Source organism: Callionymus lyra, chromosome 16 (genome assembly GCF_982586985.1).
Source record: "Callionymus lyra chromosome 16, fCalLyr1.hap1.1, whole genome shotgun sequence".
NCBI lineage: Eukaryota > Metazoa > Chordata > Actinopteri > Syngnathiformes > Callionymidae > Callionymus > Callionymus lyra.
Genome location: NC_141833.1, coordinates 19,745,232 through 19,758,569, shown reverse-complemented (window position 1 = coordinate 19,758,569; position 13,338 = coordinate 19,745,232). Strand labels below are relative to the sequence as shown.

Sequence of the window (13,338 nt, the reverse complement as noted above, 5' to 3'; positions counted from 1 at the left end):
CATGAAACAGTGTCATTATGTTCAGAATCCACTAGATGGTAGTGATGTGTTGATGACGCTTCATGAAACAGTCTCATTATCTTCAGAGTCCACTAGATGGTAGTGATGTGTTGATGAAGCTTCATGAAACAGTGTCATTATCTTCAGAGTCCACTAGATGGTAGTGATGTGTTGATGAAGCTTCATGAAACAGTGTCATTATCTTCAGAGTCCACTAGATGGTAGTGATGTGTCGTTGAAGCTTCATGAAACAGTGTCATTATTTTCAGAGTCCACTAGATGGTAGTGATGTGTCCTTGAAGCTTCATGAAACAGTATCATTATCTTCAGAGTCCACTAGATGGTAGTGATGTGTCGATGAAGCTTCATGAAACAGTGTCATTATCTTCAGAGTCCACTAGATGGTAGTGATGTGTTGATGAAGCTTCATGAAACAGTGTCATTATCTTCAAAGTCCACTAGATGGTAGTGATGTGTTGATGAAGCTTCATGAAACAGTGTCATTATCTTCAGAGTCCACTAGATTGTAGTGATGTGTTAATGAAGCTTCATGAAATAGTGGCATTATCTTCAGAGTCCACTAGATGGTAGTGATGTGTTGATGAAGCTTCATGAAACAGTGTCATTATCTTCAAGATGGTAGAGTGGTTGCCTGCAGTCCAAAAGGTTGCAGGTTCAATCCCAGCTCCAGACAAGCTTGTGTCGTTGTGTCCCTGAGCAAGACACTTCACCCTGATTGCTCCTGATGGTGAACTTGGCGCAAGTGTGCAGCCCACTCCCATCAGTATGTGTGAATGGTTGAATTTCCCCTCGCGGGACTAATAAGGGATTCTAAATAAAAAAAATTAAAAAAAATTAAAAAAAATTATCTTTTGCACTATTTTCCTTTGTTTTGAACGAGTATTCTAATGAAACATAATTTTTAAACTGATGCCGCCACCTACTGACCTCTGAACAACATGACACTGTTTCATGAAGCTTCATCAACCCACTCAGTCACTACTAGATGGCACTCTCTGTTCTGTTAGATCATCGTTTTTTAAACGTATCTCTGAGCTTTAACTATGAAGCTTCATGAAGCTTCGTTTGCCCAGAAGTTAGCAAACATTTTTTTATATACTGTATTTTTTAACTGATATTTTTTTTTTATGAACATCATCTTTGTTCATGATACATCCTTTACATAAGCAATCGATTTAAACCAATTTAAAAGCCGGCGATATTTATTTTAATTCGTGGAACTCCCGAAAAAGTCTCAACTATAATTTTTGTTTACTGTCATCCAACACAACAAACTGCTCCATTGTTCCCGCCCAGAATCAGACTCGAGCAATCTTCGGGTTTTGAATTTTCCCCGAGATCGCCCGACAAGTTCGTCGCTGCCTCCGACTTAACGACTGTCCTTTTTTTTTTCCTTGGGCGCTGAGACAGGACGGTCTGGTGCACCGTATGAAATATGAAGCAGGAAAGGGCCACGGATGACAGGCGCGTCACAAGGCATCAGCCGGGACGACAGGATGGAAGGACCCCGGACCGCGGCGTTGACATGTCGCCGGCTAATCTGAAGCTACAGGCCCCTCACAGCTGCCGGACCAGAAGATGGAGAGAAGGTCAATAATTTAGCAGCCGCAATATGTTGGGGCTGGACCGACGTTCGAGATCTCCTTCCCCAGTCCGCTCCCTGCCCTTCGTGTCACTCTGATTTCCTTTCACGCCGCTGGTGACGAACCCGTCAGCTGTCGGGCGGCGAACTGATTTGAAAGGTGTCTGCGGGAGTGATCAGGTGATTAGTGAGCGCCGCGAAGTACTCAACTTGTCAAATGTCTCCTTGATGAACTCAAACACACATTGGAAACCATTTTTAGCATTAATTAAAACACAGTTTTTGTTTATTTTCTTACCTATAATAAGGGGAGTCCAGTACTAGACAAACCTCTCCAGTGGCCCTTTTCCACGACAACGAGTTGGTAGAAATGTCCACCACCACCAGTACCATGGAAATAGATTCCTTTTTTTTTAAAGAACCACTGAGAGAAGACGCATGTCCGTATTAAAAGTTGTTTCGTGACCATCTTGTTAGTGGTGGATGATGAATGTTTTTATCGGTCGTTGGACCGAGAAACCCGATATATAAGTTTAGCCAGGAAGGCGCGAAGATGAGAACCTAAGACTGGACCGATGCTTTGTTTTTTTGTGTGTCTTAACTCTAAGGTTAGCTTGCTAGCATTGTTTAGTGTTGTTTTTTGTGTGTCTTAACTCTAAGGTTAGCTTGCTAGCATTGTTTAGTGTTGTTTTTCCGTGTGTCTTAAATCTGTGGTTAGCATGCTAGCATTGTTTAGTGTTTTTATTGTGTGTCTTAACTGTATGGTTCGCTTGCTAGCATTGTTTAATGTTGTTTTTTGTGTGTATCAATTCTATGGTTAGCTTGAAAGCATTGTTTAGTGTTGTTTTTTGTGTGTCTTAACTCTGTGGTTAGCCTGCTAGCATCGTGTAGTGTTGTTTTTTGTGTGTATCAACTCTGTGGTTAGCTTGCTAGCATTGTTTAGTGTTGTTTTTCCGTGTGTCTTAAATCTGTGGTTAGCATGCTAGCATTGTTTAGTGTTTTTATTGTGTGTCTTAACTGTATGGTTCGCTTGCTAGCATTGTTTTTTGTGTGTCTTAACTCTGTGGTTAGCTTGAAAGCATTGTTTAGTGTGTTTTTTTGTGTGTCTTAACTCTAGGGTTAGCTTGTTAGCATTGTTTAGTGTTGTTTGTTGTGTGTCTTAACTCTGTGGTTAGCTTGCTAGCATTGTTTAATGTTGTTTTTTGTGTGTATCAATTCTATGGTTAGCTTGAAAGCATTGTTTAGTGTTGTTTTGTGTGTGTCTTAACTCTGTGGTTAGCTTGCTAGCATTGTTTATGGTTGTTTTTTGTGTGTATCGGAACTCTATGGTTAGCTTGAAAAATTTGCTTAGTGTTGTTTTTTGTCTGTCTTAACTCTACGCTTAGCTTGAAAGCGTTGTTTAGTGTTGTTTTTTGTGTGTCTCAACTCTATGGTTAGCTTGTTAGCATTGTTTAGTCTTGTTTTTTGTCCAACAAAATAGGCAACTAATTTCAAAGTAATACCCCTATATCGTAGGCTAGTGGACTGGAAGTCCAGGGCTAAAGATCCTTTGGTCCTTGACTTCCAATCCCCAAGTTTGGTCATTTTTGTGAGAAGACGTACATCTGGACGATTGGGATTCCAAAGCGTCACTTAATTTCCCAGCTGTGTCGTACGTTTTGGGTCAACCTGGAACCGGCGTTTCACCTCTGCTGTCTCACCTCTGCTGCCGGTTTTCCGGAGCCGGCTGATGGGATCTCAGTAGGTGGGCAGGATCGTCGGAGACAGGAACTGAACTGAGGTGACGGGCGAGGAAGGGGGGGAGGTTGGAAACGGAAGGGGTTGACTCACCGGACCTCGGGGCCGCTCCACTGTCCAGATGACGGATGCCAGCGCTGCACTCAGGTGAAACTGAAGTGTCTGCGCCGGGATGGTCGGACCTGGTCCCGGTGGAGCGCAGGAAGAATTTACAATGCAGGACCGACATCTGCAGGGTTCACTCAGGACACGCGCCTCAGACAGAGCGAGAGACGCTTTTTGGTTCGAAAGTGGAAAAATGGAAAATTATTCCAATATATTGAAATATATTTTGTAGTGCATCATGGGAAAAGTGTGGTTGGGGCCACTTGACGCCCTTTGGCACTTGTGGCCCTAAATACAACTTCCTTAAGTTCTTTGCTTAGGACTTCTTCCTTTTTCTTTTTTCTTTCCTCGTTTTCTTTGTACTTTTGGTGAATATTTCTTCCTCAAAACAATTTGAGTTGATTTAAATAATAACATATTTTATTGGCAGACAAAGTTTTTTTCATGAACATCTTTTTATTTATTTATATCTCATTTTATACATTTTTCGAGCTTTAATGTCTCCTCTCTTTTGGCTTGAGGGCCCCTCAGAAAAGTCACAGTATTTAATGTGGCCCCTGAAGAAATGTAAGGGCCTGCGTGTTTCTGAGTCTCTTTGGAGCTCTTAAAAATATATAATCCTTTTAAGAGTCAATGAAGTTGATACCATTGGATCAAATGTCCTTTCATTTATTGTAAAATCCAATTTTAAATGTGTTTTTTTTTTATTATCCTCACTGGTTGTTTCTGGAAGGATATAAAATAACTAAAAAGATGACTCAAAAGTTATCGTCTCTCACAGGACCTGCACTGTTGAACCTTCATCGATGCCCCCGATCATAATTTATTTATCCGCGTGCCATCCTGACCCATCGCAAATGCATCAACTCAACATGTGATCTGGAGCATTTCTGACTTAGGTCTGACACGTTAGCGCGTCACTGATTTCAGTCGAATAGGATGCATCGTTTATATTTAATACTTGTCTGAATACAGGGTTGATCACTCTGTGACCGTTGACCAAAACTTCAGAGGTCCAAGTAAAGACCCCAGAGATTCTTCAAGTACAGTATTACATTTTTTAAATACCAAAGTGTTTCGTCTTATTATCCGAAGGAAGCACATGTCCTCAAAAGACCTGGCTCGGGTATGTTTTCAAGTTTTATTTGACAAACTTTGATTTACAGTTTGGAATCGGCGTGGATAGCAACGAAGGGATCAGAGTCTCTGTTACTGATCATGAAGTGAGCCTTCCCGTCACCGCCAACCTGGATCTGCTTCCCTGTGCATCTGCCTCCTTCCTTTTGACCAGAGATGACGTCGCAGTAGGTTCCCCCGGGCATGCCGGTGTTCAGAGTCACATTCAGGTCCCTATGGGGGACACAAGGAGGTCATTAGAAACATGGCCAACGATCAAACATATTTAATGTCTTGGTATTATCAGTTCACTCTCACCAGTCGTCGTTGTTGAAGACGATGAAACCACGATTGCCGCGTCCGAAGGCGATCTGGTTGCTCTGGTTATCCCACCAGTTGGAATGAGGCTGTCCATTCACGACATTACGGAAGATGGCCATGTTCCTGTGACGTACAAAAAAAAATGGAGTTCTTCTTCTGCTTGGACACTTTAAACCCAAGAGAAAGAAAACTCACTTGATTTGACGCCATCTGTGCTCGCACACCCATCCATCTCCACACGTCTGATCTGGGTTAATAGGAACTGATTTGGTGGATCCATCACCGTTACTGGGAGGTCCCATCCAGTCATTCTGATCCTGTCGTGATGATAGATGTACCATGTGAACACAAAACACTCCTTCAAAAGCATCACTACTAGGAAATGCAGCCCTTATATCATGGCTAGAGAAGCACTTAAGTCTCTTTGGTCTCCGTCTTGCCTACCTTTCCATTGACAAAGTGGCGGTCCCAACGGAAGCTCGACATCACCCTTGTGACTCCGTAAGGGTGAGCCAACATGTAAGCGACTGCCATCTTGTGGAGTTTGGGGTCCCAGAAGGTCACGATGGAGGCCCCACCGGCTCCGTGGCCTCTCTGGTTGTCATGGTTGTCGACGAAGACCAGGGCGTTGCCATTGGGCATGAAGCCCCAACCTTCTCCCCAGTTCCTGTTCACAACACATGACTTAGGGTTGGCTTTTCAAAAATGAAAAAACATCTAAGATAAACTCACTTGGTGTAAGACAGTTTCTCTCCATTCCACTTCCTGAAGATGGTTCCCAGTCTAGCTCCATATTTGAACTCGGTCACTCTGCCCAGATGGAAGTACTCCCTGGATGAGATGGGTTCTCCTCCCAGGTCAATGACCTTTGGGTGAAAGATAAGATCATGAGTTGATACATCTAATAGTTTATACCATTAACAGAGTATTTATGAAGTCACCTCCTGGAAAACGAAGGGTTTGGAGCCACCGGGAAACCATTTGGTGTTCAGGTTGTGCAGACGTCCGTAGACCGCAGACAGATCGCCGGGCCACATGTGCTTGACGGCGTCCACTCTAAATCCGGCCACGCCCATGTCAATCAGCTTGTTCAAGAAGTCAGCCACCTTACCCCGGACATAGTCCTTCTCCATAGCCAGATCCAGCAGACCAACCAAGCGACAATCACGCACCTAAGTGATCGGAGGTCAGTCAAAGTAAACAAAAAATGTTTATCTTCTGTTCTGGATGAAGGTGCATCAAAGATCAGGTTCTCTTTAGGTTCTACCTGGTTTGCATCACCGTAGTTCTCGATGTTTCCACTACCGGTTCTGCACTTGTGGTCGTTGAAGTCCCAGTTTGTGAAGGGCACGGTGGGGAAATCCTTGTTTCCGGCATTGAACCAGCTTCCGCAGGAGGAGTGGGTTCCCTGCCCACCTCCAGCACCGCACATGTGGTTGATGACGGCGTCCACGTAGATGTTGACCTGAGAAGAGCACAAGGAAGCTTTCAGATTGTACCCCTCGAAGGCAACACCAAGACAGATGGTTGAACAGATGGAGTTGTTGCTTTGGTTTACCCCAACGTTGTTGCATCTCTCGATCATGTTCCTCAAATCGGACTCGCTACCGGACCTGGAGCAGAGGTTGTAGCCGATGGGCTGGTATCTTTGCCACCAGGGTCTCCAGGGATTGTTCAGAACGATGTGCTCATTGGGAGGGGAGATCTGGGGAAAACAAAGGTAGGTTCCACTATCAGAAAACTAATTTTGAGGGGTTCTTTTGGGGTGTCTTTGTAAATGTGTTTGACTGGATTTTGTGGGTGTTTTGTCGGTATTCAGGTGTTTATTGCGTAAGTAGATTTGTAAGTTTGTTTATCAGATGGTGTTTCGTGTTTAAGTGAGAGAAGGTGTTGAAAAAATAAATAAATTGTGTTGGTTAGTGTGATGCAATGTTGTTGGGATGAATATAGTAGATTTGTGTTGTTTGAAATGTTTGAAAGGTCATGTCTGTTTTCCCTCTTTCTCACCTGAACTCCACCGTAGCCGTTGGGGGCCAGGAAGCGCTCGCACTCGGCAGCGATGTCGGCCCACCGCCACTCGAACAGATGAACGATGGCCGTCCGGCCGTTTTTGGTGTGTGGGTTGTGTTGGGCCAGGCTGAGCCCGAACAGCGCGAATAGCACGACCAGCTTCATGCTTCCTCCTCCTCCTCGATGAAGACCACACTCACACCTCAGCCCGAAGTCGTGCACTTATACCGCTCTCACCTCTGAGGCCGACCAATGACGGACCAGCCGGTGTTTACACTCGCTCTCGACCAGCTGCGACGGTCCCACGGCCTGGGAAGAGTGTTTCGAAACCAAAGACTAAAAATAAAAGCCAGCTCATGTTTTGTTGAATCCGGTTGATACAAAGTTTCAAAGTTCAGGTCAGTGAACGCATCGGTGGGGATTTTCCGTGGTATTTAGCTTGATAAAGGGTTACATCAGTGTCTTGTTGCTCACTCAAATATTTTTGGACATGACAGTGAGCGGTGACTTCATGTGAGATAAAAGAAAGTGTCATAAAAAGTGTTATACCAATGAATGTGTCGTTTAATTATACTGTAGTTATCATTATAATAATTGCACATAAACACTTTTAAAGGTTAAAAATTAAAAATAAATATGTTCTATATATATATATAAAATCATGTTATCTATTTCCATGATATTTTTATTACATTTTATTATTTCTTTTTTTTTTTGTAAAAAGCAAAAATTATCAAATATTTATTTCTTGTTAAAGTATTTTTCACTTAAAATGGGAAAGAAAATAATAGATAAATGTTAAGTTTGAGCCCAAAAACAAAAACATTATAAAGAAAGACAAGAAAATAATGAATCAGTTTAATAGTTTTACTCTGAGGCCTATTTCCCAGGTTTATTTCAATATAAAGTTAAATTTAAAAACACTATTGCGTAATAAACATTTAATAAGACTCCCGTTTGTCTCTATACGTAAAACCTGTGAACACTTTGTGACTGTCCTTTCGCCACCAAAAATCCCAAACGTCCTGGCCTCCCACCCGCAGGTAAATAGGGTTGTTTTTCACGTGGGTACAAACGACTCCTCCAAACAACAGTCTGAACTTTTAAATCTCTAAATACTAAACAAGTCATTTTCGATGAGTCCACCAGCTTTCAGCATCACGCAGTTGTTTTTTCCTCGATTCTTTGTGTCACTATTTACAGACCATCAGAGCATGATGCTGCGTTTATCAGTGAATTTTCTGAATTTTTTATCAATAATCCATGCCTTACAGTTTTATTATTATATCTGGTGATTTTAATGTCTTACTTTATAGTGGTTTAATGTATTTATTTTCATGTCTTTTATAGTGTTTTTGTTTTTAAACATGTGAAGCACTTTGTGCTACGTTTTTTATGTATGAAAAGTGCTCTATAAATAAACTTCATTATTATATTATTATTATAACAGTTATTTATCATTTTTTTCTTCAAAATGTTCTAATGATCCTTAAGTAAAATTGTGATATTTTGATTTATTGTTATTGTTTTATCAGATTTTAATTCATATCAGTACATTTTGTAGATACATTGTAAATAAAAAAAGGAAAATAAGGACAATTCACAAATTTGTTTGACGAATCTTCTTGACAGTTTCCTCGCCTCACGGTTCACCCGAAAAGTGGCAAATTATTAATAGAATAATCGCAAAAGTGTCTGTTTCGGGGTTCACGCCCAATCGGGCTACTTGTTTTTATCCATCTTGCTGCTACAAAATACTACACTGCCATCTTATCTCGCTCTCCAAGTTGTGTAAGGCTTTTGTTATCGCGATGAGGGGAAACAAACATGGATAACATGGCCGCCCTCGTGTGGGTCGCACACACAACCCCGTTAAGGGATGATTGACAGATGTTTTTGTAAATGGGGTGATGGATGCCACACCTCGCATCTCACTTCCATCTCTTTCACACTCGCTTGTAGTTCATCAGGAGGTCGCCCCATCTCCACACAACCTCTTGCACTTCTTTTTTTTTTAATACAACGCCCTCTGTTCGGTCGTGTTTGTGTTGCAATTCGAGTTGTGTCTCCGCCAGATCTGGAGAACAGATTGTTAGTGTCTTTGCCACGAGCGTCTCCGGGGATTGGTTAAGCCTGACATTGTTGTTTTTTGAGCGAAAGATATCCAGCAACAGTAGAAGAATCATTCTCTGCTGCTCTACTGTCAGTTCCTCATGACTCTACCGATGCCAGTCGAGCTCTCGCTGCAGTGGAACGACCGAACCGACACCTCAGGATCTGGAACCTTTGGATCAATATGAGCAGAAGTCTTGAGTCTTGTGAGTCTCAAATGCAGCGAAGCCGAATCAGTTTGGTCAAACTAATGTGTTGATTTGAGCGTCTTTTTAATTTATATTGAATCCCTTTTGTACTCATCAGTACCTGTCCGTTTGTACGAAAACAAAACACTTGTTTGAATTTACCCATTCACACACTGATGGCAGTAGGCTGCGACGCAGTGTGGAGCAGAGTGTCTTGCTCAGGGACACAACGCCGCAATCTCGTCCGGAGCTGGGATCGAGCCCACAACCTCTCAATCCACAAGCCGACCACTCTACCATCCAAGCTATGACAGCTGAAACGATCACCACCGAGAAAAGCTATTTTATTTATTATTTTAGTGGCTTAAAGTTGTAAAAATCAGAGAGAAAATATGCCGTATTTGGCAAAAAACAGGATTTACAAGGCAGGGTTTCTTGTCAGCAAAGTGAAATATTGATAGCAATTGAACTAATATCTGATCGTGGACACATTTGTTAGCCTGAAACAGTATCATCACAGAGCTTAATGTGCTATGTTTCTCATTTAATTCCAGGTGAAAGATCTGAATTTGTCGGATCGGGTTCCATCGGTGAGAACGACTTGTTAGCGAAGGCGACCAAGAAGGAATCTGCTGCTGCCGAGATTTACGATGGAAAAGTTTTCTAGATTAAATTGTTCTTTGGGACATAAGAAGGCTCTTAAGAAGGGTTTGGCTAAGAAGAGATGCTAAGACACGCTTGTTTCCCAGCTGGTTCCTTCTCGGGAGAACCTTAAGATCAAGCCAAAGAAGCTTCGTAAGTAGCTCTTTGTGGACCTTAATAGATGAAACCACTTTGCATTCAATGTCATTTTTAATGTTTTGTTGCTAGAAAGTTCATACGTTTTATATGTTTTACTTGGTTAATTGGATTGAAAACAGATAAGTTATAGAGTGTTTTCTCATATCATTAGGAAATCCTGACGCCCCTGAATGCATCATTGGGGTGTGACCATCAGTACATCAAAAGTTGAGACGTGTTTCTTCCAGTCTTATATGAATATATGTTGATTTATTGCATTGTGTAATGCAAAGATGAAGAGTTTAATGTAGTTTTACGGATTGATTAAACACAAAACAATACTAATTGTTTAATTACTAGTCATAGTAGTACTATAAACTCATATATGCATATGTGTGTGGAAAACTTGAACGTGTAGTTCAATAAAACATTTTTTTTTGTTTGTTTTATTATTTGTAAAAGTGAAGGATATAAATGTTCCTGACGTTGATCTCTGAGCATTTAGTCGCTAAGAAGGTCATCTCCATCTTACTTTTCCTTCTTAGTGAAAGATCTTCTTAAGCTAAGAGCAACTCTGGGTAACACTTTCTACTTTCACAGCGTTCTTAAAAGCACCCCTAAGAGGATCATAGCACTTAAGAACTTCTTAACCAATCTGGGTAACACTTTCTACTTTCACAGCGTTCTTAAGAGCACACCTAAGAAGATCATGGCACCTAAGAGCTTCTTAACCAATCTGGGAAACACTTTCTACTTTCACAGTGTTCTCAAGATTGCTCCTAAGAAGATCGTAGCACTTAAGAGCTTCTTTACTAACCTGGGAAACACCAGTCATTATTATTATTGTAAAGGGTAAAAGAATCACAACACTTTACTTAGAACACTGTTTTCAGACGGGGGAGAACTTTATAAAGTAATAAGTTAAAAAGATGGTCATGATGAAGAATTTACTGCAACTTTGAGAGGAAGACTTCAACATTTACTACATGTGAATCAAGAGAGTTGGGTTTTCCCATTAGTTGTTAAAATGTATTTAAGAAATGTGATTCTAATTGTTGTAAACTACAGTTTTACCAGGAAGAAAAAAATATTTGAAAACAGCAGTGGAGTGAAACCCTGGTTATGTAACCAGGTTACCTAAACCAACCCTGACAAAACACCAGAGTTTTCCCATGACAACAATCTTACCTCGGGGTGAAAGGTCATTCTCCACCAACCACCATTTGTTTTAATGAGACAAATAATAGAATAAAAAGTGAATTTATCAGTCAGGTTTACCTTCTTTACGTCTGTGTAGAAATAGCGCCCCCGCCTGTCTGAATAAAGAACTACAAACATTCAAATCATTTTTTATTGTGTTCAATGATTTGAAGCAAAACATGCTCAGTCGGTAAAATACAAAATTGTATTAACTTAACTAAAGAACATAAATAATGGAGTGTGTCTGTGGAGAAGATATAATGAATTAGTTTCACAAGTCTGAATGATTATTAAATAAAAATTAAGACGATTAAGAAATAGAAAAGTCATATTGAGATTAAGCATATCAAGGTGGAGAAATATGTTTTTAGTATATTTGAATTTGTGATTAATTGACTTAAACAAAGCCCAACATTGTGATTACGTTAAAAAATATATTTCTATATATTTCTATATTTTTTAATTGACTGCAGTTTTCTTTTCTTTTCACCACCTTTCGCTTTATGGCACTTGTTGAATGAAAAATTCCATTTTCGACCATTTAATTATTTCCCTGGACCGAAATAACCTCCGGGGACGATGAAGGGATTGGCTGGACAAAGTGTTCTTTCTTTCAGGTGAAGGGAGAGATTTTGCTGGAGGAGCCTTAACTATGTTGGGGTGAGTCTGAGGGGGTGGAGTGGAGGGTTTGGGGGGAGGAGGGTGACAGAAGGCAGAAGTCGAGGAAGAATGTGAGGAAGATAAAAAGGAAAAGTAAAAGAAGTGGGTCAGCAGGTTAAGAGCGAGGAGAGCAGTAAAAGGGTGTGTGTGTGTGTGTGTGTGTGTGTGTGTGCGTGTGTGCGTGTGTGTGTCGTCAAGGATGAAGTACAGGTTGCTACACAGGTCATGGCAAATGAGCAGAGGAAAAAAAACAGATGGAAGAAAAGCCACAGAAGAACACGGAAGGAAGGGAAGAGACTTGCCAGAAAGAGGACAAGACGAAATGTCGTCCTTGATCACACCTGACAGTTTGTTTTCTCCTGATGATCTCATGGTTCAAATACACAAAAAACATCCAGTAGAGGACACACCTAACACACTCATGATGGTGTGATGAAGCTTCATGAAACAGTGTTGTTATCTTCAGAGTCCACTAGATGGTAGTGATGTGTTGATGAAGCTTCATGAAACAGTGTCATTATCTTCAGAGTCCACTAGATGGTAGTGATGTGTTGATGAAGCTTCATGAAACAGTGTCATTATCTTCAGAGTCCACTAGATGGTAGTGATGTGTTGATGAAGCTTCATGAAACAGTGTTGTTATCTTCAGAGTCCACTAGATGGTAGTGATGTGTTGATGAAGCTTCATGATACAGTGTCATTATCTTCAGAGTCCACTAGATGGTAGTGATGTGTTGATGAAGCTTCATGATACAGCGTCATTATCTTCAGAGTCCACTAGATGATAGTGATGTGTTGATGAAGCTTCATGAAACAGTGTCATTATCTTCAGAGTCCACTAGATGGTAGTGATGTGTTGATGAAGCTTCATGATACAGCGTCATTATCTTCAGAGTCCACTAGATGGTAGTGATGTGTTGATGAAGCTTCATGAAACAGTGTCATTATCTTCAGAGTCCACTAGATGGCAGTGATGTGTTTATGAAGCTTCATGATACAGTTTCATTATCCTCAGAGTCCACTAGATGGTAGTGATGTGTTGATGAAGCTTCATGATACAGTTTCATTATCTTCAGAGTCCACTAGATGGTAGTGATGTGTTGATGAAGCTTCATGATACAGTTTCATTATCTTCAGAGTCCACTAGATGGCATCTCTGCACTATTTTCCTTTGTTTTGAACAACTGTTCTAATGAAACATCATTTTTAAACTGATGGCGCCACCTACTGACCTCTGAACAAAATGACACTGTTTCATGAAGCTTCATCAACACGTCACTCATCACTTACTGGATCAGGTTTACTAATCATGTCATTCAAGGCTACAGCGACAACTGTCGCCGTAGTTAATTCGTACTGTTTCCTTCCACTTTGAAAAAATTCTAAACTTAGGAAACTTTGGAATTATCTTCCTCTGTGTTTGATGATCTACTGACTCCTTCAAGAAACATCTGTGTTTGATGATCTACTGACTCCTTCAAGAAACATCTGTGTTTGATGATCTAC

The 13,338-nt window shown here is 40.9% G+C and overlaps 1 protein-coding gene across 1 annotated transcript; it reads right to left on the bottom strand.

The window, feature by feature from the left end:
- Nucleotides 1-4,572: 4,572 nt before the first annotated feature.
- LOC148064100 (alpha-amylase) lies at nt 4,573-7,083 on the bottom strand. Its single transcript, XM_087810720.1, has 9 exons — nt 6,890-7,083; nt 6,441-6,587; nt 6,150-6,347; nt 5,824-6,054; nt 5,615-5,748; nt 5,327-5,549; nt 5,078-5,199; nt 4,880-5,005; nt 4,573-4,795 (listed from the first exon to the last, which is right to left on the bottom strand). The coding sequence occupies exons 1-9, from the start codon at nt 7,055-7,057 to the stop codon at nt 4,606-4,608; spliced, it is 1,539 nt and encodes a 512-aa protein (XP_087666846.1). The 5' UTR covers nt 7,058-7,083; the 3' UTR covers nt 4,573-4,605.
- Nucleotides 7,084-13,338: the final 6,255 nt, after the last annotated feature.

Excerpts from the sequence above, each read along its gene's own strand:
- LOC148064100 (XM_087810720.1), bottom strand. The coding sequence starts at position 7,057 with ATGAAGCTGGTCGTGCTATTCGCGCTGTTCGGGCTCAGCCTGGCCCAA. Across the intron at positions 6,588-6,889 it reads ACGGCTACGGTGGAGTTCAG|ATCTCCCCTCCCAATGAGCA; the intron begins GTGAGAAAGAGG and ends TGTTTTCCCCAG. Across the intron at positions 5,006-5,077 it reads CACAGATGGCGTCAAATCAA|GAACATGGCCATCTTCCGTA; the intron begins GTGAGTTTTCTT and ends TGTACGTCACAG.